At 40.9% G+C, this 27662-nt stretch overlaps 1 protein-coding gene across 1 annotated transcript in view; it reads right to left on the bottom strand.

Annotated features, from left to right (window-relative positions):
- Positions 1 to 27662, bottom strand: part of LOC117210072 — a 122296-nt gene that overhangs the window by 1596 nt on the left and 93038 nt on the right. Inside the window, exon 2 of the mRNA XM_033452693.1 lies at positions 1451 to 1510. Coding sequence (XP_033308584.1) covers positions 1451 to 1510 — 60 coding nt within the window. The remainder of the gene's footprint in view (positions 1 to 1450; positions 1511 to 27662) is intronic.

Genomic DNA, 27662 nt, shown 5'->3' with positions numbered 1-27662 from the left:
GCAACTTCTCAAGTAACGTACAATGAGAGCTCTGCAAACAGTGTCTCGTGAGGATGGCGTTTATCTTTCATTCGTACGTATCTTACGCGGAAGCCTCGCTCTCATTAATGTGTAATGGCGTAATCCCCTCCTGTCATAGAGACGCGACTCGTGGACCACCGATAAAACGAAACTTTGTTCCTTGACGTAATTGAAAATCTTTGATCGAGCCACGATTCGCCGGGATTCCAATCTGAATTATTTGATCGTCTCGCGCTCTAACGTGACCAATCGAGAGACGAATTCTTCGCGAAAACTATCACGTGCTTCGCCTCAAAATTAAAATCATTTCTGAACTTCCAAATTGAATTTTTTAACCTGAAAATTGGATGGTCGTCTTCGTTAATCGAAAAATTTTAGCTTGATATCGAAGCTTCGAGGAGTAGGAATTTATAATGTGTAACGTATTTATGAATTCACGTTATAAATTCGGCGTAAATCGAACGTAACGATATTTAATTTTTCATTTTCATAATCAATAGCCAATTAATTAATAGCCAAAAATAAATAACCTTCTACCGATATTTTTAATATAATGCGATAAAAAGTCGTTACCCTGTTAAAAGTTCGTTCATACGCATCGAAATAAACACAACGTTCGAATATTCGTAAGTGGTATCAGTCCGTACGTGGTCAGACAAAATTGAAACGCCAACGTACCAATTATTCCGAGTTCGTGAAGTCAAACAAAATCAGTCGCTGATCGATCCACGTTATAATGCCGGTCGCATCTTCGCCGTAAAATGATCTTCGTCGACTAAACTGCAGTAATAAGTGCGACAAGGGCTCAAAGGAGATCGCCGTTCCGCATGTAAATACGATTAGTTCCGCAGCGTAACTTCATTTACGTATATTAAAAGCGCAGATAGCCCACTTTATGCAAACGACGACAGGATGGGCGTGGTGAGAGGAGAGCCAAGTCCCAAGGAGAGAACCTGGACAGGTGGAGAAGGGAGCACTGAACGAAAAAGACAATGAAAAGAAAAAAGAAAATGTTTTGCCAGGAGCAATAAAAAATCAGGGAATCGACGGATCAAAGAGGAACAGTCGTCGGTTTTCTGTATCAGTTTTTCTGAATCCTCATTGTCAATCGCTAAATACTCCATCCAACAGCCCCACAGTCTTTAGCGACTTTTCGCGCAACTGACGACGTTTGTTCGCAAAAAAGATATCCGCTATTACGAGCTGTCTCGTTATGAAAATATAACCGCGGTTAAAAATGGAATGTTCCGCTTCTCAGACCACGTTGCTTGTTCGGTACGCAACCGTACAACGAGAACGACGTCGATTTTTGCGTCCTTCTAATTTGTTTTCATTTTTTGATAATGGAATATTCAGATGACAATTGTGCAATAAACGAGAGTTGGTTGTTGGGAAAAATCGAGAGGAAAGCTGCTGATATATCACTTACGCCAGAGCTGTCCACGGGCAGAGCTCCTTACGCGGCTTTGTCCTCTTCTACCCGCGGCCACTAGAAGCAGACAGATCAACGCATTTTCAGGCCAAGTTATGTTCGTTGATACATATGTTCTGGTAATAGAATTTATATAGACAGCTTCTTATATCATAGAGCTTAGCTTGGACAGCACTGACATATGCTATATACGCCACTACGTATTAATAATTTCAAAATATTGGAGCGAAAATGAAGGAAGAGAAAAGCAGATCATACGACGCAGGGTGTTCAAGACGTTAGACATGCCAAACTAATATAATTATAGAATTTTTCGTTCGCCATGTTTGGGTCCCTTATACAATTACGGTTGGTCGATGATTATTGTCACGGAGGAACGTCGACCAGCTGCAACTATTCCACGACCGTACGTTCGGATTAGCAATGTCTCGCGGTGGACGTTTCGCTGTTGAATACCGCCGCGCCAAAACTATTTTCACTAATGAAGCACCGTTAAAACTTTCCCGATATGCCCTCCTACGAGGCTGGAAGTCTGGTGATTCCTTACCGGACCAGTATATACCATTTGTCTGCTGTTCGATCGCCGGATATTCCAAAACTGCACGCCGAATATTCTGGCTAATGATTGCGCTCATGTTACGACCACTCGATGTCGTCGGGATTATGTACCACTTTACCGAATCTTCCCTCAGTCGTACGATAGCTTCTGAAACCGATATTGCGTGCATCTCACTCCATTTTCCGTTTTCTCGTTTCCTCTTTCGCGAGCTGCTTATATGCTTAGGGTTGTAGACGAGAGGCCGCTCGATTCGATAAACTGGCTTAGAAGGTATTTATAGAAGTTTCTGTTTAAAACGATAACGGATTAGCGAAGTGGACGTGTCAACCCGTTGATAGCGTAATAAAATAGAGAACCATATCTTCAATTCATGGGCATTACCATAACAACATTTAACAATGTCTGTGTGACGAAAATATTGAATAACGCGAACAGTATGTACAGCTACAAATTTTTAACCATTTCGTACAACGGGACAACTGTGAACTGTTACATATCGACTAATCCGAACATACATGCATATTCATCTTAAAAAATTAACAAGTAACAAATATTCAAAACCACGTCCCACTGCTTTTTCCAAAAGTGTTACCATCGCGAATTTGCATACAAAACACCATCGACCCGATCTTCTTCTCTCGTCGGTATTTTTATTCAATCCGAATACATTTACTTATCCCAGGCGCCGCAGTTTTCCCACTAACATTACCAACATCGGTCGCCTTTCAATTTCGGATGTGCCGAACCGTTCGCTCAACGGCGAACGGGAACGACTTCAATAATTTCGGATAGTCGATTGCAAGAGCGTCATTTTCGATGGAAATTTCATAGTCAGCCAGCGGAACTTCCGGTTTGAAAGCGCCGGCTTCTTCCTGACGCTCGCTGCCGTTCGCGCAAGCATTTTTCATGCATTTATTTGACAATTTGGCACGGTCCGATCGACTCGACCTCCAGCTCGACCTCCAACTCGACCCAAATCGGCTCCCCCTTCGGCACACTCACAAAAACCGTTGAATTATTTATATTTTTTTTCCGGTAGGTCGCAGTTGCACCGCGAGATGCAAATGCATCTACTTTTTTGTCGGCTCTTTGAATGCTTAATGCTGTGCCTGGCCGTGGTTGACGAGTCGCAATCGGTCAATGAGTGAAAAGATTCAAATGTATGATCGCGAACGAGTCGAAGGAATTCAAAGCACCGCTATCTCGCGGTTTCTAATTTAATTATTGGTATCTGCTGATTAAAAAGATAGCAAAGAACTCAACTTATCGTCTCGAGGTATTCTATCAGTGAAAATTCTGATAATCTACAGCTATATAGTAATTAGAATTCTTTATCGCTTTAATCTTTGTGAATATCGATGCAAATAGGAAATAATATCGCACATACTAATTCCTGGTCGCAGTTATTCGAGTTTCGCGAGTGTGAGTTAGTTCCTTTCAGAACGGCGTACCGACGCCCTAACAGCAGCGCAACTATAGCTTCGTCAGAGCTCTGATGACACACAGATACCAAACTACTGATACTGATACTAATGCATCACTCTGTCGTCAGGAACTGATGAAGCTGCAACGTTGATGAAACATCGTCGGAATACTGTTCGAAAAGGGCCACAGAGTTTTCACGGGAAAGGCTGCGGAAGACAAGATCAACTTGCACGCCGGTGAAAGCCGCAAAAATCTAAATTTCGAGTAAAATACGCGAATGGCGGGCTGGGAAAACGTTCCGATGTTCGATAAAACATTCGGTGAACTTTTATGAAAACGCATCGGCAGCATTTTTGGGACAATAACGAATAGAGTTTGCCAGTCAGATGTATTGATAAAAAAAGAAAGAAAAAAAAATTGGGAAACACAGCACTCGTAAAAAAGTATACAGAATATAGAGAAATAAAAATGAAGAAAGGTACGCGTTATCGATACATGCCTCGAAAAATAACTCGTCGACCGTAGTAAGCACGTTAATTGCCCGAATGATCAACGATAACCGGTTCAAGAAGAGTACGTTTCATTATCGAATCTGTCTGGTTGTCAGCAATGCGTCGATTGCAAACGATACCTCTTTATTCCTCGGTTGTCTATTCGTTTGAATACTAGCGTTTATGAAACTGCTATCCCCAGAACGGCTGGTTGTATAACACGTAATTAAACTGATGAACGGGACAACGATTAAACGTGGTCGAAGCTGATCGATCTGGATAGTCGTGCATGCGAGCTCGCACTGCCGGCAAAAGTTAATCGAAATTGGCAGACGTTGGCCGAAATTGATGAACACGGTGTATCATCGGAATAGTGGGAAAGCAAAGGAATAGAAATGTCAATAAAAATGTTTGAACGCGGTCAAGCAATTAGGAAGTCGTACAAATCCGTCAACAATAAATCGATTTACAATTTTCAGCGGAATATTAGCGTTTGAGATACCAGATAATAAATAAACCGCGATTAGTTTTATAATTAGCCACGTATTTATCGTTACATTCGTCTTTTTGTTGCAATTCTGCAGGGCCATAGCATTCTTTTCATCGTAGATAATAACATAAGGTAGCATTAGCGGATAATCAACGCGAAGAGCGATCAAATAACACCGTTCGTGAAGAAAAACAAAAGACAAAAAGGGTCGGAGTGCAGGTTCATCGCGTCTTTGTTCGTAATTGAGACAGCAAACGAGGAGAAACAGGTGGAGCCAGAGGAAAGGGTGCAGGAGAGCGAACGGAAGGGAAGGTGAAGTGCAGGTGAAATCGATTTTAGCCGACTGGTGCACCGACCTATCGCACCAGTCTCGAAAGTTACGTATTAGGTGCTTCAACCGTAATAGGTGCAATCAAACGTTAGGATTACGAGTGGTGCACTGGATGGAGAAGAGAAGAGAGGGGAGGAAGGGGTGGAGTGGTTGAAGGGAGGAACGGGTTGGCCCAAAGTTTCAGTTTCAAGAGCATAAGCGAGTGTGCGACTGTACAAAAGATCGTGCACCTGTAACAAAACTAACATCGAATCGTATGCACGAAATTCGAACAGCGAATCGAATGTAGAAAATTAAAAGTAACGCGTGTCATCGACGCTAATACGTATCTAATCCTTTTTACCATTTTTTTTTTTTTTTTTTTTGTAGTTGTTTGTTCGATGTTTCGTTCGTTTTATTTGTAATTTAAAAACTCGTAGATTGACCATAAATTGCATCGCTTATTCGATTTCTATTCTGGCTATTCAATTTTATCAGCGAACTCCTACCTTTACGATTAGCTACGTTTATTTAATATTATTTATATTTGTATCTATATTTTAAATTATCGATATTTCCCAGTATCACCCCTTGTCGAATGTCGCAAGGGAAAATAAAATATTTCACGTTTCTATTCCCTCGTACAGTCTTCAGCATGATTATATGATAACCATAAAAATACCTCCGCTCCGATCCCGGTGCAATTATTTCAACTTCGAACGCAATAACAACTGCATCGACGTATTTTCGCTCCACGTGAATTTTTTACCATTCCGCCAGTGCACCAGGCTTTGCTCTCAAGATTCGTGGATAAGAAAGTCTCCATTTTGACCGCAGTACGTGTGCCGGATGCGTGCAAGTACATGAGAAAAGGAACGAGAGGGTGAAACAGAAAATGAGAAGAGGAAAGGAGGGAAAAGACAGAGTGTAAAGGTGCGAGCACATTGCGACAGGTAAAAGTCGGTTGTGTACGTGTCTGTTAGTCGGTCCCCACTATGGTACTTCTGTGTCCGGCAAAAGTCCGCAGTACGCCCATGGGGCACTTTCATACCCCTAGAACGTCTCGACCGGAAGAGTTTCGCGTGGTCCGCCCATTGCTTTTCCCTTGCATTCCTCGCCCTACCATCATCGTACTGCCTTCTTCGCCGTTTCCATCTTCCTGTTCCAGGTTCTCCGGTTCACCGGTTAAATAAATACTTAAACGCGAACGAGGGCGACACTCTCTCGTTGCTCGTCTCGCTCGAGATCGTGTTATTACCCTTACGCCTTTTGTCTGCTCTGTCCTCAGTGTGCACGCGTTATAAGCCAACGATATGGAGAGGAGAAGGAACTGCGCCAGAATAAATTTTCTTGGAATTCTATGAGACTTTGACGGTTCCGCCTACGTGCTGTATGCGCGAGATTCTTGATAGCGTAATTTATGCAACGGCGATCGTTAGAGCGTTTCCAGCGATCGTTCAGTACCGTTTTGGAACGGCTGGCTTGGTCTAGGGATGCATGCACGATAGTGTCGATCCTAGCTAATTATTTTCTAGCGTGCTTGCGGTTTGTTTATATTAAAGTCGATTAGTGGGTTCTTGGGTCGGTTCTTTGATCGAACTCGTCGATAATTTCGAATAATATAGCTGCGTGAAAAAATCTCAGACCATATTACGTCCTTTTCTGATGACTTTTGAGCATGTCTCTTGAATTTTTCAAACAAATACAAACAAAATAAACAAATGGTTATACTGCAGCTAGAATGTATGTATGAGAAACTTTAGAGAGAAAATGTGTAAAATTTGTGTAGTCAGATATATCGATGCACAACCTAACACTTTATACTTTTAAAAATGTTAAACGTATTATATATAACTGGAATATTGTACTTTTCCGAGTGCAATATCGATATATCGAAGAACAACTTGGCAGTTTCCCAATTTGATAATATCATTTGAAACACAGATCGTGTTTTTCTTGATCATCTTGATATTTTCGTTCATCCGCTAAAATATCAACGTTGTTGACATTAAAACGATAGTGGTTTCGACGACTCCTTCGCTGTCGCTCATCCCTCCACAGTCGTTTCGCCAGACCAGTTGCCAGGATCGGCTAATAAAAATCGAGCGTCAATAGCGCAGAACAAACGTAATTACGCTCGACTTTCGAAAGCGATTACGAGATTTTCTGGTTGCCCGGGTTCACGTGCTCCACGTCGAAAAAGATCGTAGCGCCAGCCGTTTTCTAATCGACCACGATTTCCAGCGGCACTCGTTTTACGGATAACAACGTGGCCAGACTACTTGCCGGCAATAGTCAACTTAACTGGATTAGCTAGCCATGTGTGCAGCAATTTGTCGCATTCTACGTGACTAAAACTTTCCGGTTCATTCTGTGACATTTTCCAACTTGTTTACAATTCATTTTTGTAGAACATCGGTTCTCGAATTAAAGAACATGTAAATTCTAAAATCGAACGACCTCTCGTCTGCGCGTGACATGCAACTACTCGAATATTTCTCCATTTTTATTGTTCTTTAAATGCGTTCTTTCCGCTCGATACCATACATGCTGTGGCTATCATAAAGGTAAAAGTGCCCATCTATCGAGTCACGGCTTTAAAATGCGGATCCATCGATCGACGAGCTTTCCGAATAGCGGAAGTTGGTTAGGTATGAAAAAAAAAGAACAAATAGAAAAAAAAGGAAACAAAGAAATAGACGAAAGAAGTGGATTGAGGCGAGTAGGAATATAAAAAGAGGTTCTAAAAACGTTGGTTAGGTTTTGTGGAAACGATTCGAGGGAAAACCAAAAAGGAGCGAAAAAAGAAAGAAACACGGAGAGAGTAGGAGGAGGAAACAGGCACCGTGAATTACGGCCGTAAAAAAAAAGGAGAAATGACCTTCTTCGATCCATCCCTGCATAATTAATTACTTTCTCTGGGATGCAATTACGCCGCGTTTCCAGCTGAACCGCTGAAATGATTTTCGTAGCGTGGAAAAACGTCTCGACAATAACACATCCTCCCCCTAACCTGTCATGATCTCTGGTAAAAAAAGACTGAGGAAAAAGGACGAAGAAAGAAGAGCGTTTTCCAGTCTCGGTCAACAAACCTGTGTAAATAAAATCTGCATTACGCGCTCATCAAATTAGAGATTTACCACACGCTGACTCTCTAATACATACGACGCGGTCTCTGAGTTTGGATAAAACTCGAGTTCGTAAAAGTAGAATTTAGTAAGAGAAGTGTTCTTTGGTTCGATATGTGAATATTGGAATTGGCATTTGCCACAAGAGGATCTTTCATAGCGTAGACTATTTCGAATCTTTCGCATGATACAACACGACGATAATAGACGAGTCGTTTCGTTCAAAACGTGATCAACGCGAACAACTCTGTGCGAAAATAATTTTCGAAATAATACGCGAATCAAGAAGTGTAATAAGATGAGAGTAGAATACGGTAAATCTATACAACTATGATGCAAGAGACTAATACAAAATATATGTTATATAAAATATGTATAAAACGAAGCAAAGCAAAGCGTAAGTAGAATTAGTCCGTCTGTGGCCAGACACGTTTCACAATCTATATATCAAGCAGTTTCTCAGAAGCCGTAAAAGTTTCCCAACAGTCGGAAGAACTTTCTTTTCCATGTAAGATAAAATGCCTTCTCGGCCAACGATGTTTCATATAAATTATGGCTGATCTAATTAATACATTAGACACGACCTTCTTCTAACAAAGTTATCATAACCTGTACAAAATTATTCCACCAAAATTGTTCCCACCAAGGAAAGACTTGGAACAATTTGAATACTTCTAATTACTTATTACGAAGGAAATTATACTCTTCCGATAGAAGCTTACAAACTCGTTCAAATTCTTTTCGTTGATCAGGAACGAGCTTTATTAGCCTTCGTATTAATTGCCTGGTATTAGTGTTTACCTAAGTGAAACCATTTTATTAGTAACCACACGGTTTAATAATCTTACTGGTCTAATAGAGCGGTATAACTTTATCGTTAATCTTCGTGAATTATTCATCGTAGCTGCCAGTTGATCGATATCGTCTTTTAGAGAATAAAATGACGGCATTGTAGAGAAGAAGAGACAAGTACGAACAAGAGTAATCGACATCGATCATTTTCACGTGATTTCATCAATCGAAATTTGTTCATCGATACTCAAACGCAGAGAAGTCTAGGTCAGCGAAAGGATTGATATCGAATGAACGTGCAACTCTGATAAGCTTCGTCTCGCCCTGCGTTCGAGCGATGCCCTCGATCACGTACACGCTGCACCGCCGGTTACGAACTTTATTAATTTTCTTTCTGCCGAACGATTCATTATTCGGTTAGTTCTATTTATTCTTACCTCACTTCGAGAAGCGTGACTGATTACAACGTGACTCGATGATCTAAGATTCGTCCGCAGTTGGAACTCTAACTTTTGGAACTTTAACTTTTTACAGTCTTACGTATCATATTTCAAACAATTGTTAATTTCTATTTACTGTATCCGATAAAGTCAAGACGCGAAATTCGCATACAGCGAATTCATAAATTCGAAGTTTCAAGAAAATCAGATCTATTAACGTATTAAGTGGCAAACGTATAGTGGCGAAAATTGAAGAAAAAACTTCAGCAGAATCCCAAAAACGTCGATTAACGGGTCATCGCACGTATTACGACGCGAGGATAAAAAAAGTAAGCTGCTTATCTCGAATGTAGAGGGCAGGAATATTGGCTGGGCGGCGGGAAACTTTGGGGAGAACCCTAATTCTCTATATATTAATCGAAGTTGAGCATTATTAGCTCCACGGACCACTGCTACCTCTGATAAGACCATAATCTCCGATCCTTCATCTAACCACGAACGAAGTTCGCACTAGACAGCTAGTATTTCCTTTGAAATCCACGAAAAACGTCGTGATTCGACACTTAATTTTCTCTCGGCGTACTTTTCTAGTAGATCGTTAACAATATTATAATTTGAAGCCTTATTTAATATTCTCTTATAAGTAATTTTAATCTTCCTCCGCGGCGAGTCACATGGCGGATTTTAATGGATTGAGAAAGCGACTACGGTTGTCGTTGAAATCCGATTGGCGTTTCTTACCCTATATATCTAAGGGATTCGTTAAATCGTTCGTAAAATCCAGTTCGTTCTTTCGCGCGAAACGTTTCGTCCAGATTTCTTGCCCGTACAACTGTAATTCACAATTTTAACACTCGTTAGAGCGTAATTAAAAGAAGGAATGATAAACGTCCGCTGGAGCACGACCGCTGGCACAACTTTCGCGCTACAAGCACAATTTTTACCCATACCCGCGACCAGGTCTGAAAATTCACGGAATTTTCTCATAGGGTATTTCAATTCGCAGATATTCGCACATAGCGTGCCTCTCTCCATTTTACTCTCATCTTTGTCCCTTTTCTATACGTTTCTTTCTACCTACGTGCGCATATGATACCATTGGTAGATTCAGCGAATAAAAAAAAATTTTATTGCTACGGGCACGGCTGGTCGACAGTCGTTCATCGCCGGTATAAAAATTTCCTTCAGGCATTAAAACTATAAAATCACAGACGGTCGGTACCGCGATGAATTGCAACTACCACCTGTACTATCATAAAGCGTCATGAACACATCTTGAATTACCATTACGATAATTTTGTTTTTCCTCTAATTCCTTAAATTTTTCAGTGCTTGCTTCTTTGCTCAGCAAAATGACGAAGCAAAGCACAATTAAAGGTATATGCACTTAATTAGTTTTTATACCGATCGATTTAATGTCGATAATAAATTATGAACGTATAAGTTATACATAGAATATTTGTTCGCCTTATATCCGTCTGACAATACAAATTTCTCGTTTCCTGAATCGACTACAATTGATGGTAGGATGTTTCTCGTTATTATACCCATCGAGCTCGATCGAAGACGTATTGTTTGATAAATCAAATGTTTTAATGCAGTAAATTGAATACCTCGTTATACATTTTCCACCGCATTTAATTGGCGTTATATTTTCTGTCAGGCAAATCTCGTAGGTAGGAAACTACAGAAAAGAAAATGGAATCATTCACAGATTATTTAGTATGGGAAAAAACTAACAAAATAGTAAAATTCAATTATTAGATTATAATTATCCAAGCAGTAGAACGTTCGAATTCGTTGAACACAATTACTCACACTTGCACTACGCTAGTAAAGCAAAATGTACAGCAATAATATCTCCAGATATCTTCGATTTTCACGTGGCTGCATAAGTAATAGAACGGCGCATTGGCTCGCACAAATGTAATATCAATCCTTTGCTCTCAATAATCTTATGTGCCAAGGGAGCAATACGATCCCGCTTAAGTTTTCTCGTAAACTCACGACTCTCCCAAGATATCACGCATTTCCTGTTGTACCCGCATTGTACGACTTCCGCGCATGTATTCCACGCAAGCGATTGACCGTGTTTCAGTAGTGAACACGTGCGAAATTACGGCTCGTGGTGCCACATAGAGCCACCTCGTCGTTAAGTCCGTGGGTTGTCGCCGTACCACGCCGATTGAACGCGGTCCGGATGATGCGACGCGAGCCAGTTGCGTAATTAGCAATAAAGATCGAATCATGGCGCGTGCGAACATGTTACGTTATTGGAATGTATCAAAGAGCTTGGTCGTGGGTCAGGTCTAAGTACAGCCACGCTCGTATTGACGAGAAAATGGACGCTATTCCGAGAATAGTTCCCCAGAGACGAGGTTGTTCGTCCCGAGACGATGAAGTAAACCGTGCAAGATGGCTGCGGCCGCTATCATGGGAACGATTACTGTCGAGGTGTCTTTGTACCGCGGCTGAAATCGGAATCGTCGTGATCTCGATTATTCCACGCTTTTGCCATCCGGCTTCCGGCGTTTTGTGCGTTGTCCACCACCGCCGAGTATGCTGATTTCCGCGTGAAACAAAGAGCTACGGTGAGAAAAGGGGAAAGGACTGAGGAAAAGGCTGAGAGGAAGACGCTGAAGAGACTGAGGATGAAAAGGAGACGAAGAAACGTAACGGAGAGAACGAGGCAAAGCAACGATCCCCGAAGACGCTGAAAAAGAGAGGGTTGAAAAAAAGGCAAAGGGTAGCTTTGCATCGGGAGGTCGAAAGGGCGAAAGACGACACCAGACGCGCGTAAAAGGGTCGGTGAAGATTATTTCCTAGAATGGCACAGGCAAGTTCGTGCATCCTGAAATGGAACCCCCGGGCTGTGTTACTCTTCCTTCTGATTCTCAACCGAAATCTCTCTCTTCTTCTGCCTTTCTCTTTTCCCTGCGCTATCCACACTCTCTTTCTCTATGTCTCTTTGTTCCATCCACACGGTTTTCCTTTTCTTTCTTCGTGTCGTTGGTACCTCGTGCACACCGGTGTTCCGTGTTTTTCACGTAGCAAGTGAATGACCAGACGTGGGAAAAGTCAAGGGGTCGCTCTTTGACGATCACTTCGCAGCAGACAAAGGGTGGGCAACGAATGAAAGGATCCGTACGAACGAGGCAAGAGTAGCTGCGCGCTCGTATTTCGTTTCCAACGACGTGGAAAGTTTCGAGTCCCTCTTGAGGAAGCTCTCGACGTTCCTTCTTAATTATCAATACGCCAGATTCCTAGAGATTCCCTGTATCTACGATTGATTCAATTTCTTACATATACCTTACATATAGTTCTCGTGGGTTCCACGCGTTTAATCGTATTCGAATTTTTATTTTCTATGTCACGTGGTAACAAATCATTTTTCTCAATTTCCTGTTTCTTCCATGAACAATTTTAGAAACATCGACGGCGAATATTTTTCGAACGCATTTGTTTGCGCTCTTTATGTTTCACAGATGCAAGATATTACAACCTTCTAAGTCGGTCAAAGTCTAGCGCAGAGTAATCTATGATGAAGAATGTGATCGATTGCGTACAATTTTGATGGAAAGGCGATCGTTATTAACAAAGTGCGGAAGAACTTCCCGCCCATCGTAGATAATCTTCCATCATGTTAAAGTGACATAAGAAAGAAGTCGGAGAACGTTAGCTTAAAATTACGTAACCGTCCAACATCAACTTCACTTCGATCGATGAAGAAAACGATCATCTTCTAATTAAATCTATTTGAAATTAAATTGCACGCTACCTCTTTCACGTTGCTTTACTGCTCTTAGAAAAACATTCATTTCTACGACTTAATTTCTACTTTACGTTATGTTGTGAAATCACCAGCCGTCTAACGTAAAAGATTCGCGAATTACCGTTAAAAAACGACCAGGCATATAAAACAAGTGATTAAGATAAATTTCTTAACCCTGGAAATAAGTGAAAGGAAAGTTTAACGCGGCGTTTCGTTGCATGCGGAACAGAAAAGTTCGTGGCGTCTGAATTCTAATGGACTGTTTAAAATATCCCCGACGAAGATCCCCGATTATGGGCAGAAGGGAGTCGTTGAAAAATCTGGTCCCGTAGCTTTGAGCCCGCTAACGGGAAGCTGCGTCAGCGACCTTGAAAAACTCCGCAATCTCTTAACTTCTTAACTTTTACGAGCGTTTTGTCGGTTCTGTTTGTATTGCGGTAGAAGTTCGTTTGCGCCGCATTGTTACGCTCCCACTTCTAAACCGAGCCTGGAGCGGGCAAACCGTAAAAAGGGATATCCGTGATGGATTGAATACTAACATAAGGTTGAGTGAGAAAAACAAGACGAAAGATAATCGATACGGTTACTGTATCCAAGAGTATGATTCTTTCGAAAATCTATATCTTCGACGTGTTTTTAATATTTTATAAAAATAATTAATAAGTTATATTAAAGTACGATATAAACGATCATTGTTGCGAAGAAAATATAAAAAGCAATTAGCGACCTCGCGTCCAGTGTATCCTTCAATTTACGAAAGTTCAACTTTTGAAAAGCTGTTGAAACTAAGTTTTTTCATAACGCAAAGAGGAGAACTTTCGAGACGTGGCTGCGCGTCTCTTTCGTTAGGCACACGGTATCTGAACGAACGAGAACTAGAACAAGGAAAATTCGATGAAAGATGTTTTACGAGCCTAAACTGGCCTTATGAAAGTCGAAAAATTCTACTCCGCGAGATAACTCGACTCGACCTCAAAGACTATACGATACAAAAAGTATATCAGAAGATTTCTTGGGAAAACATCATAAAAGATGAATTCGAAAATATTTGGAATAACGTGACACGATTGTATTTTAAGAATTCCAAGTCTTGCGCGAATTAAGAATTAACGTTCTACCGTCTCTTGTATAATAAGCCAATTCGACTTAAAGAGCTGGCGACTCTTATTTCGTTACGAAAATATAAAATGAACGAGATCGAAGAAAGCAGGAGCAGAAAATGTAAAACTTGCCGATGGAAGGAGGAAACACGATGTTGCGTTCAATTACGTGGAGAATGCAATAGCAAACATAAAAGTTCATGTAACGAAGCGACATAAGAGAAGCACGGTACGAGTCAGAATGCAATGCGAGTGTTTTGCTAGCCGGTGCAGCGTATGAATACTTTGGAACTGTATGTAAGGTAAAGAACGACTCGGTATTCAGCATAAGAGTATCTCCTTGGACGAACGTTGACGACAGTCAAACAGAGACTTCTCTGTTCAAGAACTCGGTCTCGCGTGAGTACAAATCACTTTTTGCTGTTCTTTGTTTTTACAATGCCTCTCCTGGTCTGACGGTGTGATTCGGGCCCTTTTTTATCTTCTTCATTGTTCCTCCGTGGATGGTGCCGCCGCCCCTTTGTCTCATCCCTTGCCTCTATCCTTCGCGCGTCGCTCCTTGCATACAAATGCGACCATCTTCCGGTCCAAAATTACCCTTATCTGGTTCGTGCCAATGTTCGAGCGTACAACGGAACAAAGTGCGAACGTATCATACCGGTGGGATTCCAGCGATATAAATTTCAAGTTTTTCGTATAGTTAAATCGTGGGCCGGAAATATGCGAGCGCTCCCCTGTCGTAGATAGAGTCTAACCTCTTTGAGGGTATCGGCGAGAGATACGGATTAAGAGAGAACGAGAGCACGTTTTCTTTATGTTAAATAAAAGAAGAGCTCGTTGGAATCTCGGCTCAGGAAATTTGTAGTAATTTTCAAATCTATCTACGGTTTCAGATTGTATCTTGAAGAGGTTATTAAAGAAGAACGAGACAAGCGGAAAGCTGTATCAAGAGTTTAAAACTGTAGCGCAGGAAGCTAAAGCCTTTTATCAGTTGAAGGTAAAGTTTTGAATACCTGATACTAATCGAAATAGAAGAGCCGCTAATGGCTAAATTGACGCAACGTTGCGTGTTAGTTCGCGAAACAAGAATCGTTAAGCAGTCGCCACCTTATCTCTTCCACTTGACGACGCTTTCTGTCAAAGAAGATCGCTTCCGGAATCTACTTAGGTCCGATACGCGTGTTTAATTCGAAGTTATGATCTTTGTCCTCCTTGCAAACGATTTTAAATAATCGAAATTGGAATATAAACGAAGAGTGCAAAGGGATCCACGGACGGGAAACAATATTCCATCTAGTTCCATAAAACTATGAAATAAATGTAATACGCGTTATATTCTACACCGCGTGACGAAAAATCAAACTCTATTAATTTATTAAGACTCGCATAAAGAAACGAATTTATGTAGATATCAAAATATATAGCCCATGTTATTTACAGATCTCGAGATTTATTGGCGCCGTCCCGAAACGTTATAGCGCGCATTCGTGATTGTATTTCCAGCATAAAAAATGGATCTCCGCGTGCACGGGCAAACACAAACGAAACATTGATAACGGAACAGTAGCGACATCAGTTTCGGCCGGGATTTATGCCAAAGCGATAGATTTCGCGGTGAGTTAAAAAAAAAATCGCACCCTCGGGAGAAATACCACACTAGACGGCATGTAACTTTCGTGAAATTTAAATCCTGACTACGAGAACGAACCGAGAGGTACGAGATTTTAGTAAAGATATCGACCGGGTTACAGCTCGTGTTGGACGAACTCAAGCGGAAGAAGAGTGTTGTAAGGCCCTTTACAATCTATAAACTAGTTTATCGGAAGTCAACTTTTCACGTTCCACCGAGCGAAAACACGCCACTCGCGTACAGATCGTGACCACGAGCGAACCACTGTGACTTCTGGAATCTTTTTACCGTAGAACGAAAGAGATTTACTTTCACAGTGTTTTGAACAGAAACATTTTATGGATGTAGCTACAATATCTTGCTTAGAAAATTAGAAGATGCTATAGAAATGATATATCATTGATGAACAAGATAAGAATAGAATAATTTATCGCACAAAATCGAAAGACATGTTTAATAAACGTCTACTAGCGAAGAAAGTTATTTGCAGAAATGCAAGAACATCGAACTGAAATAATAACAAAGATTTCTTCAGTGCTTCTAAATCTGAGTATTAAATTGTCGTACATTACACGTGATATATTCCGCGTAAGATTTTCTAGCGTAATTGTTTGGAAATATTTCACCGAGTATCGAACGATATCTTCAAAGCGTTCAACGACAAAACGTCGCTCTGGGCCACGTAACAGAAATTCAAACGCGAGCAATATCTATACGCAACTAGCCTCCATGCGGACGCGTGTAACTCGTAACTCAATTCGAACGGACGTTTGATAATGCGCGTAGATGCAAATACGATGGACATTTGCAACAACCTATTTTGAAAGCTAATCGCTCTAAGAGAAATATTTTCCCGAGAAAATAGTAGGAATGCAAACAGCACGATAACAACGCGATGTTTTCGCTGAGAATTAAAAAAGAAATTGAAGAGCTAGAGAAGAGCTAGAGAGAGAAGATATGATATAAATATCCTATTGTAATTCATAATAAAATCCTCTGATTAAATATATCGTTTCCTGTATTTATCTAACTTTTGGGAAAAGTTTGCTCGTACCACTTTTTTACTGAGCTTCTCAATTAATAAAACATACGAAAAGACAAGAAAACAGTGATAGGTATATCTCCTGTATTTCATGCATAAACAAGAGAACCGACAACACGTGTTTAAGAATAATACAACGTAGCTAAATATTACTTCTCCGTTTTATACAGTTACATTGAAAAATTTGCGAATGAAATACAGATATATCGTTTGACTGTAGAGAAAAAGTGTGTATACCACGAGTTATATGTCCTAAATTTGTCAAACAGCCAGGCTAAACGAAAAAGCCATGGATGGGCAGGTAAACAAAATGGTTCGCACTCAAACTTTTCAAGAAACTTATGCAACATATATCTGATCTGATTCAACAGCGCGTTTGTTTTGCGTGAAATATATATTTTTGAAATATCCATTCGGGAAATCCGATTATCTCGGTATCTCGGTATCTTTCATTTTAGTTTGCATTGTAATCCTGATTATAAAGTAAAACAAATATGATAATAAATTCTATGAAGAATCGCTCACACTACGTTTCTTTCGCTCGAACTTCCCGTTTTCTTTTTCTTCCTTTTCTTCTTTTTTTTTTCTTTTCTTACTTCGTCTTTCGGTTTCAATCATTTCTAGCAACCAAACTTTGAACTTCTTGCTCTTTCTGACGGTAACTCTTGAACCGCTTTTGTCATCCCCAAACTTCAACAATCTTTCTTCCCTTTATCCATCAATTCCTTGTGCCCCCCCGATCATAAAAATATACCGGTATTTCCAGCCTTTAAAATTAAAGCGAACATTTTCTATACTGTGAAAACAAAAAAAAAAAAAAACAACTTCATCCGCCTTGTTACGCAATATTCCACAATACTACGTTTTGACCTTAACCTGCGAGCAAACGTTTTTCGCGAACCACACACGCGAACAGACACACGAAAACGAGATCGAACGAAAGATTCGGCAGCGGTATATAAAGTCCGGAACGAATCTATAGGACTTTAAACGCAGCAAGAGGATTAAAGGGATATCGAGGAGCATCGAAATACAAATCGAATGAGGCTGAATCGCCTGTTGCATGCAGATAGATGAGAACTCGGATGCGAGCTGGCCGAAGGGAGAGGTTTGGTCAATGAAAAAAAGAGACAAAAATGCTGGAATGAAAATCACCCTGTTTTTCCTGTAACCTCCGTAAGTGTTCCTCCCTTAAATATTCTCCGTAATCGGCAATCTCTATCATGCGAATATAGCGGTCGCGCAGCAGAAACTGCTCAGACTGGAATGAAAGTCCGCGCATTTTTCGAATTAGTCCGCCCGGTAATGGAGCAGAGAGCCGTGGAAATCCGACGATTCAATTTTCGCCTCGTCACGCTTCGCCGTTTCAATTTTCATACTCGTAAACGGCGGTGCTGGTTTGCGGCTGTGTATTTACGATCAAATTCTAGTCAATAACGTTCCACGGTCGCCACGACGTTAAACACCGTGCGTAGAAATGCTCATCTATTTTTCGCCCGTTAAATTGACGAAACAATGGCGAGTTTCGCGATGTGCGACGACGGACGCAGGCAGGTGATAAATTCGAAAAATTCCCGCGACCAGGTGAACGCTGCTTTTCTTCTTTTTTTACGTCGCGTATCTATCGACGTCACAGTTGCAAAGTCGTAAAAATATTTATCGAAGCATAATAAAAAAACAAATAGTACGCAAGTGGAAACCGTTTACGGCCCTCCTTTCAATTTTCACGACAATCTGCAATTTCCTCGTCTGATGAGCGATTTAAAAACACGAAACACAAAGAGGAGAGGAAAAAGGAAGCGGGTTGACAGCCTGTTTAAAAAGTGCCGAAACTAAATTGTCACCCACACGCAGAATCTTGTAGTTATCGCCACAGCTTAAGATAAAAAACGACAAATTTTGCTACGCAGCGCCACACACCTTTTATGATCATGACATGTAATCGAGTTGCACCTATCGTGTCTGTTAATCACGAACACGTTAATAACATTTCTGCAACGTTATGTCATTTTCAACAAGCGGATATTTGTTGTATTTATCTAAAAGCTATGACGTTCTTTATCGTCTCGAGATAATTGAGAACGTACGGATACTTGTACAAGTACTTCACTGTACGCGTTCTAATCTTACCGTATACCAAATCAGTACCATCGACAACGGCACGAAGATATATTAGATGTTAGGTATACCCTATACTTTATCTATATGAATTTCGTGAGTGGTATTGTAGTCTGAAAGCTGCATTTCGCTCGACAAAGCGTACACATAATGGAAACGTATCGACAATGATGGAATTGGGAAATCACGAAAACCTTAGAATCGAGACGATTGAAAAGAAGGAAGATGTTACTTGGTGATATATATCGATCGATACTTCGTATTGTCGATATTAGTCAGTAAGATACATGCACTGTACTGGCTATTTCTTATCAACTCCCATATCGTAGTAGGTCATATTTAGAACAGATTTTTCTGATAAAATATATAGTTGTGTAGATTCGATAGATACCGATCTTTTGTTCTCTGTTAAACGACTGGGTCGACAAAACGACTAATCTTCAGTTGCTCTTAAAATCATAAAGGCCAACCTTCCAACTATGGTGAACTTCTGCGCGTGTGTGAATGAGGATAATGTTCAATTTGATCCTGAACAACAAGAGAGCGACAGCAAAGTTCCGTGGAACTTCCAAGTTATAATTACCAGGTAGTTGGACATTTCAGTAATTAAAGCTGGAATCTTCGTAGTTATTCGAAGTTGATTCTTAAAATTATCTGGGTGTTTCTCCCGCGGTGACCCTTTTACGATGCTCGTCGAACTTACTGTCGTTACAGTTACTTACTCGACGACTTTCGTGACATTTATGAATTTAACGCACGGCGAAATATATTGCGGTAAATCCTGTTTTTTCTTTTTTTTTTTTTTTTTGATATCTGCTTTCATTAAAGAATTTTTTTTATTCCGCCATCTATTTTCTAAGCCCTTTATCAACGCGAGGAAAAAATATCGCTGTACAAATTTGCAACTGACAAACGGATCTCCCTCCAAATCAAAATTTGACACTTTACCGGAATACAGCTGCCAAAAGAATATCGCGTGTCAATTTCCACAAGGGTAAACGAGTTTCATAGAATTCCGAATACATCGCCCCGCGTTCGTACGAACCTGGCTAGAAGAAAAGGATTAAATTACACAGCAGGATGCGAATCGTGGTAAATTTCGATATTGATTTTGCTGAAACTCAACCAGGAGAAACGTTCCCACCCTTTTGCTCCATGGGCCATCACTGGTTCCAATTGAAAAACGATGCGACACACAGGCACTAGGTATTTCCCAATAATATCGTGCACGAAAACTTCACGTAGTCATCGCTGGATCGTTTAAGTGCCCTACGGTTTGGTCGTTGTGAAATTTTTCGCGCGAACGATGATGTGAAAAATGGTTTGGCCATGTGGCGAACGTTCCGTGCTTTTTACTTTCAGCCCCTTTTCTTCTTTCGAATTCTATGTATTTTATCCGGATTTCAAGCGTTTGATGTGCTCTACGATCCAGCTAATTGGGAAGCGTTCGATCGTTGAATGGTTCGAGGCCTCTCAAAAACGAACAGATGATGTTTCAAAGAAATCCTTTATACGAAGATAACTTTCCGTCCGATTTGTTGAATTTCTCTCACAAATATTACGCTCTCTTACAAGTATGCGGGTCGAAACATTGGACATTTTTCTGACAGAAATATCATCGATTTATAATTAATTACGTCCACGTCCATTTCTACATCGAAGCATACTTACCATTTTGTACTCGTAAACGTAACAGACGAAACTGAACTTCGATATACTCACACTTTGACCCCATTAAAGAGCGCGCCAGGTAAAAGCCAAACTTTGGTGCGAAATTCTTATGAAATCGACTTGGTTACCAAAAAGAAGAGTCCATAATTAGTCGTTGGCAATCGTTTAAACGTCGTCGAAAGAAGTACGATTACTGTTGGATCCGGAGGTGCTTGAGCCTCGGGCGATCGCAGCTAACGAAAAACTTCTCGCGAGTACGGCAGATTCGTGGTACGGTGCAGTATTTTCCGAGCGGCGAACTGCCATAATTCGCTGCCAAGTTCATAGACAAGAGGGTGAGGGAATGAGAAGGTGGAGGAGAGATGCGGCGCGAGAGACGACAGCGAAAAAGAGAAAAACTCGAACGAGAGATCCGAAGTTTGGTCCACGGCCTCGACCTCGGGAAAAAACGCATCTCCGAGCGCAATATATCAAAGAGATACGCGTGACCGAACGAATCACGATCCGACGCTGGCCAACGTCGTCCATCCGGTGCGCGAGCAACGCGCCACCAGTAATACGCCGCGCTACCCCTCCGAGAGATAACCTAATGTTCGCTCCTATTAACAAAAGGGCCAGACCTCACCCTTCCGAAGAATCGCGCGCCAACCATTCGAACACGCAGCCCTGGAAATTTGAACGCCCAAAGCGTTTTGCAAATTACGCATCGTTCTTCGAAATAGTTGGACCGCGTACTTTCGTACACAGGCGGAGGCAATATTCTCTAATACGACGAAGGTACGCGTTGATTTTCTTCCTGAATTTTCTGGATCTGAATCTACCAAATCCTTCGAAACTTCCATTCTACGCGTTGCTCACTATAATCATTACTTCGCTGTTTTTATGTATCTTTTGTAATTAGACCACGATATTATTTTACTCGTTCGTTAGAAAATTTCTAAAGTATTGTAATTCTCATCTGTAATGCTACATTTCCCCGTAAATAAATGAACAAATAATCTGCGAAACTTAGAAACGTTAACAATCTTCTCGGAACTAATAATAAATATTATTACGCGGAATAAAACGTGTTGTTTTCGTTAAGAAGCTCGATTCCCCAAAAAAGTCTGCTCAAAAGTCGCGTGTTTAAAGGTTAATTTTCTTGTTTTCTGTACCTTGGCCATTCCCTGACTCGGCCTGTTAATTAACCGGAGTTAACCGAAGGCCAGGGAGAAACGGAAAGCGGCGGCGATTCAAAGGAATTTACGATTTTCCTCTACCGGTGCGATAGAAAGAGAAGTGGAAAAAGGAAAGGATTGAAGTATCGAAACTCGGCTCGGGCTGGTGCAGAGGGTTAGCAAGGTTTCGACGTCGGGAGCCGCGTTTCGCGTAGATTTACACGAAACTTCTAAGCTTTGGATGTGCTCGTGGAAGAAGCCGAACCGTAGCCTGCTGATTCGCCTCGCGGTAAATTCCAATTCCCTAGTTCCGTTTTAATTGCCGGCTTAATGCACTTCTGTATTCTCACTCTCGTTCTCTTTTTCTAGCGCATTATCATTGCGTGCGCTATTTGGCTCGCTTTCTTGCACTTGGTGCACGCTCGACTCGTTACATCGGAAAATTCCTTCTATTCGAGAAGCTTTTACACCACGCGAAGTAACCAAGAAACCTGGATGCTCCGAGCCAAAGGACTCGAATATTTCACGATAATTCGATTTCCCACGATACGGTTCCATTGATCCCAGCTAGCTGCTGGAATCATGTCCTGGAAATCCTTGCTCGTGACAAAGACACGAACGTATCGATCGGCGTTAAGAACGTCAATTTGGATTACGTTTATAATATGAAAGGAGAGTTTGATATTCCCCAACATTGACGCGTCGAATTCGATTTTCGAAGTCGAGAAATAATTTTCTAAGAAATTGACTTTTCCTTATAATCTTTACAATCGTGAAATCTTCTCCTAGCGTTAGTCCTGGCTTCGCTATCTCCCGTGTTGAAAATTAATTAGCCAAATCACAGAAACGTCAGACGTACCTGACTGCTAATCTTCGATATAACTACACCGATAAAAAAAACACGTATATCAAAGCTATCTTCGGCTATATACAACCTTTGATTGATATCGGACAACCAGCGCCGGTAGCTATAAATTGAAAGACGAATCGACGAACGGTGATTATGTATTAATCCATATGGATGGATTAATAGCCAGGGAAACTTTTGTACGTGGCAGAAAGAAAGATCCAGTAGCCGCTCCCAACGATGCTGCATTCGCATGACAGAAAGACGTACATCACGCTGGTAGATGATCGCTAGAAATGGATCCCCCTTTGTTATATTACGGACGCATTAGTAAAATTCAACGGTGATCCTTTCGTCGGTTTGTTCTACTTACACGTTCCGAGCGACTGATGAGATTAGCGATCGTCATAAATCACGGTTAAGTCTGAGTTATGACACATCACACAAATCTGCGAGAAACGCTCGGTATCTATTGTTTGGTCGCTGAAACACGACCAGTGGAAACAATTCGCATGCATACGAATTCGAATAAAACGCGAGCTAGGTAATTCCAAGAAACGTTCGAAGCGGTAAAATCTAATTATCCTAGATGCCTCCAGGCTTCGTTGATAGACAAGACGATTAAATCGGCCCCTGGTGATGCCTTCGCTAAAAATTTCGAACTCTTTTTATCGTTTTTCCCGTTCTATTCCCGTGGGTCGAGCATTAACCCGATCGTCTAATATCCGTAATTTCCTAAGGGATTTGCACGAACGAGCCAGCTAGCCCAAGGTAGTCCATACACCATAAACGTTTTAATTTCCATCTCGCTATCGGTGTATCGGGCGGCGATCGGGTAAAGAGGCTGCCGGTCGCTCGAACGCTAATCTACAATTTACATGGCCTTCTGATTGCGTGTCCAAGTTCACCGGACGAAACTACTGTTCCTCCCGGGATAACGGTTGACAACCACTGCTTCCTTCCTTCGTAACTCCGGATTAGCGTCACTATCGAGGCTACTAAATGTCCGATCGCTATCGTATAGCTGACTCTGATAACAGAGGAGAGCACGCACGCCTAACACGCCCGATTCTCGTGCTAATCACTGTTTTAATCCAATCCGTGATAGCGACGAGGGTTACTCGTGACGATAAATTGCCCGATAAACTCTCCGGCTTCTCTACTTTTTTTTCCTTTCTCTCTCTCTCTCTCTCTCTTTTCCTCGTCCTCCACTTTCCCCTTTCCTTCGTTTCCTTCTTTTTCCCCGTCTTTTTGCTTTTGGTCAACCTGCGAGACACTTTCAGCGAGTAGCGGTGAAACTCTGGGATATTCTCTGCACTCTGCAGCTTTACACGAATCTCAGCCGCTTAACTGAGATCAGCGACGAAGGTTACTATTCCAAAATCTTCCTTGGTTAACGCTTCTAACAGGAACGATTTACTCAGGAACCGCCCATGGGCTACGGATAACTACGTATCGCGATATTTTATCACTACGATCTACAAAGGTGAAATTTTCGTTACCCTTCGCGAAATTAATTCAAAAACTTTCTGCGAATAGTTCGTGTTACTTTAGCATCTTTGATCTTGTTTCGTTCCCTCGTTTTACGGCGAAATTCCGTGACACGGGGCAAGCTACGTTCATCTTATACGAAGACGAAAAGGAATCGTTTTGAATGAATGTATTGAAACTGTCGTTAAAAGAATAAAAATAAAGTTACGATATCAATAACAAATAAAGTTAGGATCCCGTCTATCGGTCTGACCATGGAGCGACTTATACCACTTAAAAATCGCGGGTGTATCGCACCAGCTGTGTGTGTATCTTCTACGACGACAATCGCAAATTATTTCAATTATAATAATTATAATAATGTAATCTATTTTACTTCGAATGCTCGAGTACATTGTTGACAATTTCAGTAAATTTCAAATTAAATGACAAGTGACAGGTCGACCTGCTTTCCGTAACTAGATTAGCCAAGTTCTGAAATTTTGCACACCATATTGTAGTGCCTCACAGTAAAGTGGAATTTCTAATTTCATGACCTGAGACGTGTACTTCGGGACGCGAATTTTAAGTGCCCTACATTATTCAGTTCAAAGTGCCTGTAACCTACCGAGTGACTCGGATAGCTTTAACTTATACCAGCGAGTTCGTCGAATTACTCAAACAAGTGCCTATATATTTCAATATTCAAAAATAAAATCTCCCCATATGTCTACAAACGCGTATAAAAACATCTCTATTTAAATCTCTAATTCTCAGAAGTCTGATTAAAGCTAAAAGTACGATCTTCTCGGTAAAAATCGAGGAATACGTTGATTGACCTAATCGATCCTATAGTACACCATGAGAAAGCTTAGCATCGCAGCCAAACAGAAGAATTTATTCCAGGATAACGTCCTGTTCGACCAAGCGTTTAACGATTTAATATTCGTTGCCGATGTCCTCGAAATTCCTGACCGGTCGAGATCGATATTGTCTCTCGCGTTGCATCGAAGTCGACTTCGCCGGTTTATTATAATTTATCGATGACCCCGCATTTCCATATTACGAGCGTCGACGTTATTACCAGGCAACGGACTCGCTCGCGTTTGCCTTGTACAAATCAGTCATCGTTATGCGCACTGGCAGCGACGTAATTATAATTAACAGTTTATCCGCTACCTGGCGCGTGATTTGCAACGCTATAAAAGAAAGTTACGAACGCCGCGTGATTCACGTTCGAAACGACGCCTCGCATCAAAATGCTTCATTCGCGACGGCCAACTCGTTCCTGCGTTTCTTCTTCTAGCGCCGAGGTAATTGTCGATTAAAATTTATGTCTCTGAATAAATCGTTAATAAACGGCGATAACTTTTTTTCCTTTATAAGGTGACAGTGGCAATCTTGCGATAATCACATGACGAGATAATAAAGTCATGTGTTTTGAAAATATGGAACAACTGTTATTAAGTGCGTTTAATATTGATATAATAGATTGACTGGTTCGCGTTTTCTTCTTAATCATCAGATAACTTTCTAACTTGTTCTCGCCGACGTTATCCGATTTCTGTGGAATTTGATTAGCAGCGAGCAAACATTATTGTTACTTTGACAGCGGATTGGTGTTTCCTGTCTAGTCGCTGTGAAAGCCGATATATTATATTTGATCGAAGAATTTCTGTCAAAGCGAGTGTATCGTACCACGCTCAAGTACTTTCTTTACAAATAAGAAAGTTTCGAATAAAGTTCACTACCGGAAGCAGAAATACTCAGTTGATAAAACCTTCGCTGATCAGACCTACGCAAACACAGCATACATTGATATAATACGTGCGATATTTTATTTATAAGCCCGTCTATCCTTACGATTTTCTATTATTATTAAACCTAAACATAATCTTGCGCTGTATCATAGAAGTTGCACGAGCAGTGCAAAATCCAACGTGTTTTGTGTCACTTGTTACTAACTATTCTGGTAGTAAATGTATAAAGAACAGCATAATCCTAATAAATAATCATCTTCCAGAAAATGTACATTTATTGAAATTACATTACTCCAGTTGAAGGTCCATATTTACCTAAGTGCATGAAATGACACACATTTGTTTCAGAATGTTCACATGAGCACGTGTTACGAACGTAGAAATGCGTTTAACGAACAGTGACGAACGCTAAGGTGCAAAAGTATCGCTCCGTAATACTCACGTGCATTCTCGTTTCTGCTCCGTTGCTTGTTCCCCGTAGTACGATCCTAGTAGCCGAATTTCGCTTTTTCGATCGAACAAATATCAGGTAGGAAACCATTGTAACACATCGCGAGTAGAACACAACCGATTTTGTTTGTTCGACTGACATTTCATGTTCTATAAAATCAATACTAAATGTGTTATGGAACTGTGTACTTTTGGCATCGCGAAATCCTCGTCGAAGAAAACATAGTAACTCGAGCTGTTTAACTTATTTACTACGACCTCGTTTATGATCATAAAACAGAAATTAGATTAAGTAATTTTCTGAAATATTCTTAAACGAAGAGTTATTAGGTTGAAGTTAACCGGGGCGATTAAGCGGAAAAGCGAACAATAAATCGAAATGAAGAAGGTTCATACGCGTACGCGAGCAACATTTTTCCCCTCGTTACTCCAACTATTTTACGTAAAACGCGACAAAGGAAGCAAGGAATACAGTTGTTTCATCGTGGTGGTGAAGGATAAACGTTTTAGAACGGTTTTCGCAAACTGAAAACGCCGGCTGTCTCGGGCGTTAAAGGCTCAAAGGAAGATAACGTCGGGCAAAAAGCATCATTTTAAACGTCACGACCACGTTTAATTGCCGTAGGAAAATTCGTTCTTTCTTTTCCGAGTGTGTACGCGAGAATGGAATCGCCGCGTAAAAAGTGAGACGAATCAGGAGAGAGAAAGAAAGAGTGAGACTTTCAAAGCATCGCTGTTAGACGCGCTCTAAAGCTGTATGCCGAGTATAAATTTCAATTAAAGTTCGCTTAATTTCGACCGTGTCAAAGCAGACTCTATTACCTTGCATTATCGTTAACAGTACACCGCTGCTGGACTTAACTGACACGACAATGGACCGTGTGCCAGTTTATAAAGCGGTTCCCTGGAAATATTAGCGCACTGACAAATCTGGACGGCTAATCGATATTTCGACATTAATCGTACTTTTACGATCCAACGAGTGTTTCTCCAGAGGAAGTATATCAAAATTGTTACCGTAATCGTTTCCGAGGTAATTTCCAAGCAGATTTGTTTTGGTATGGAACGAAGTTGCTTTTGGAACGGTGTTTTCTTAATTACGAAATGCTTCAAGAGGGAATTTATGGTCGCATGGATTTAGAAGGGCTCAGATAGCAATATTGCCGGTTTTATAACCGTGCTTAGTGGCTTGTCTCTCGGTAATGTACTAGATAACATCCCCAAAAACATAAACGTTCTTCCAATTAAGAGAAACCATACAAGCAAGTTACTTTGCTTACGTACTCCGTACATCTGTATAAGAATAAACTGTAAGGCAAACACTGGATAAATTTTTAACAAATAAATGTAAAAACTGTTCGTGTAAATTTATTTATTAGATCGAAATCCACGATCGATCTTCCCGATCTTCCCGAATTTAACTACAGTAGCAACCCTCTTTACTACGTAAGTAATTTAAACAAATTCTAGGAAAAATATAACAATTTATGACAACGATATATTCTCACGGTATATTAATACATTAATGCAAAGTCTAAGATGCCTCAAGGTATATTC

The sequence above is a fragment of the Bombus bifarius genome, unplaced genomic scaffold, assembly GCF_011952205.1.
Source record: "Bombus bifarius isolate JDL3187 unplaced genomic scaffold, Bbif_JDL3187 scf7180000008199, whole genome shotgun sequence".
Classification (NCBI taxonomy): Eukaryota; Metazoa; Arthropoda; class Insecta; order Hymenoptera; family Apidae; genus Bombus; species Bombus bifarius.
The sequence above is the reverse complement of the archived record's forward strand: the minus strand, read 5'-3'. Positions and strand labels throughout refer to the sequence as shown.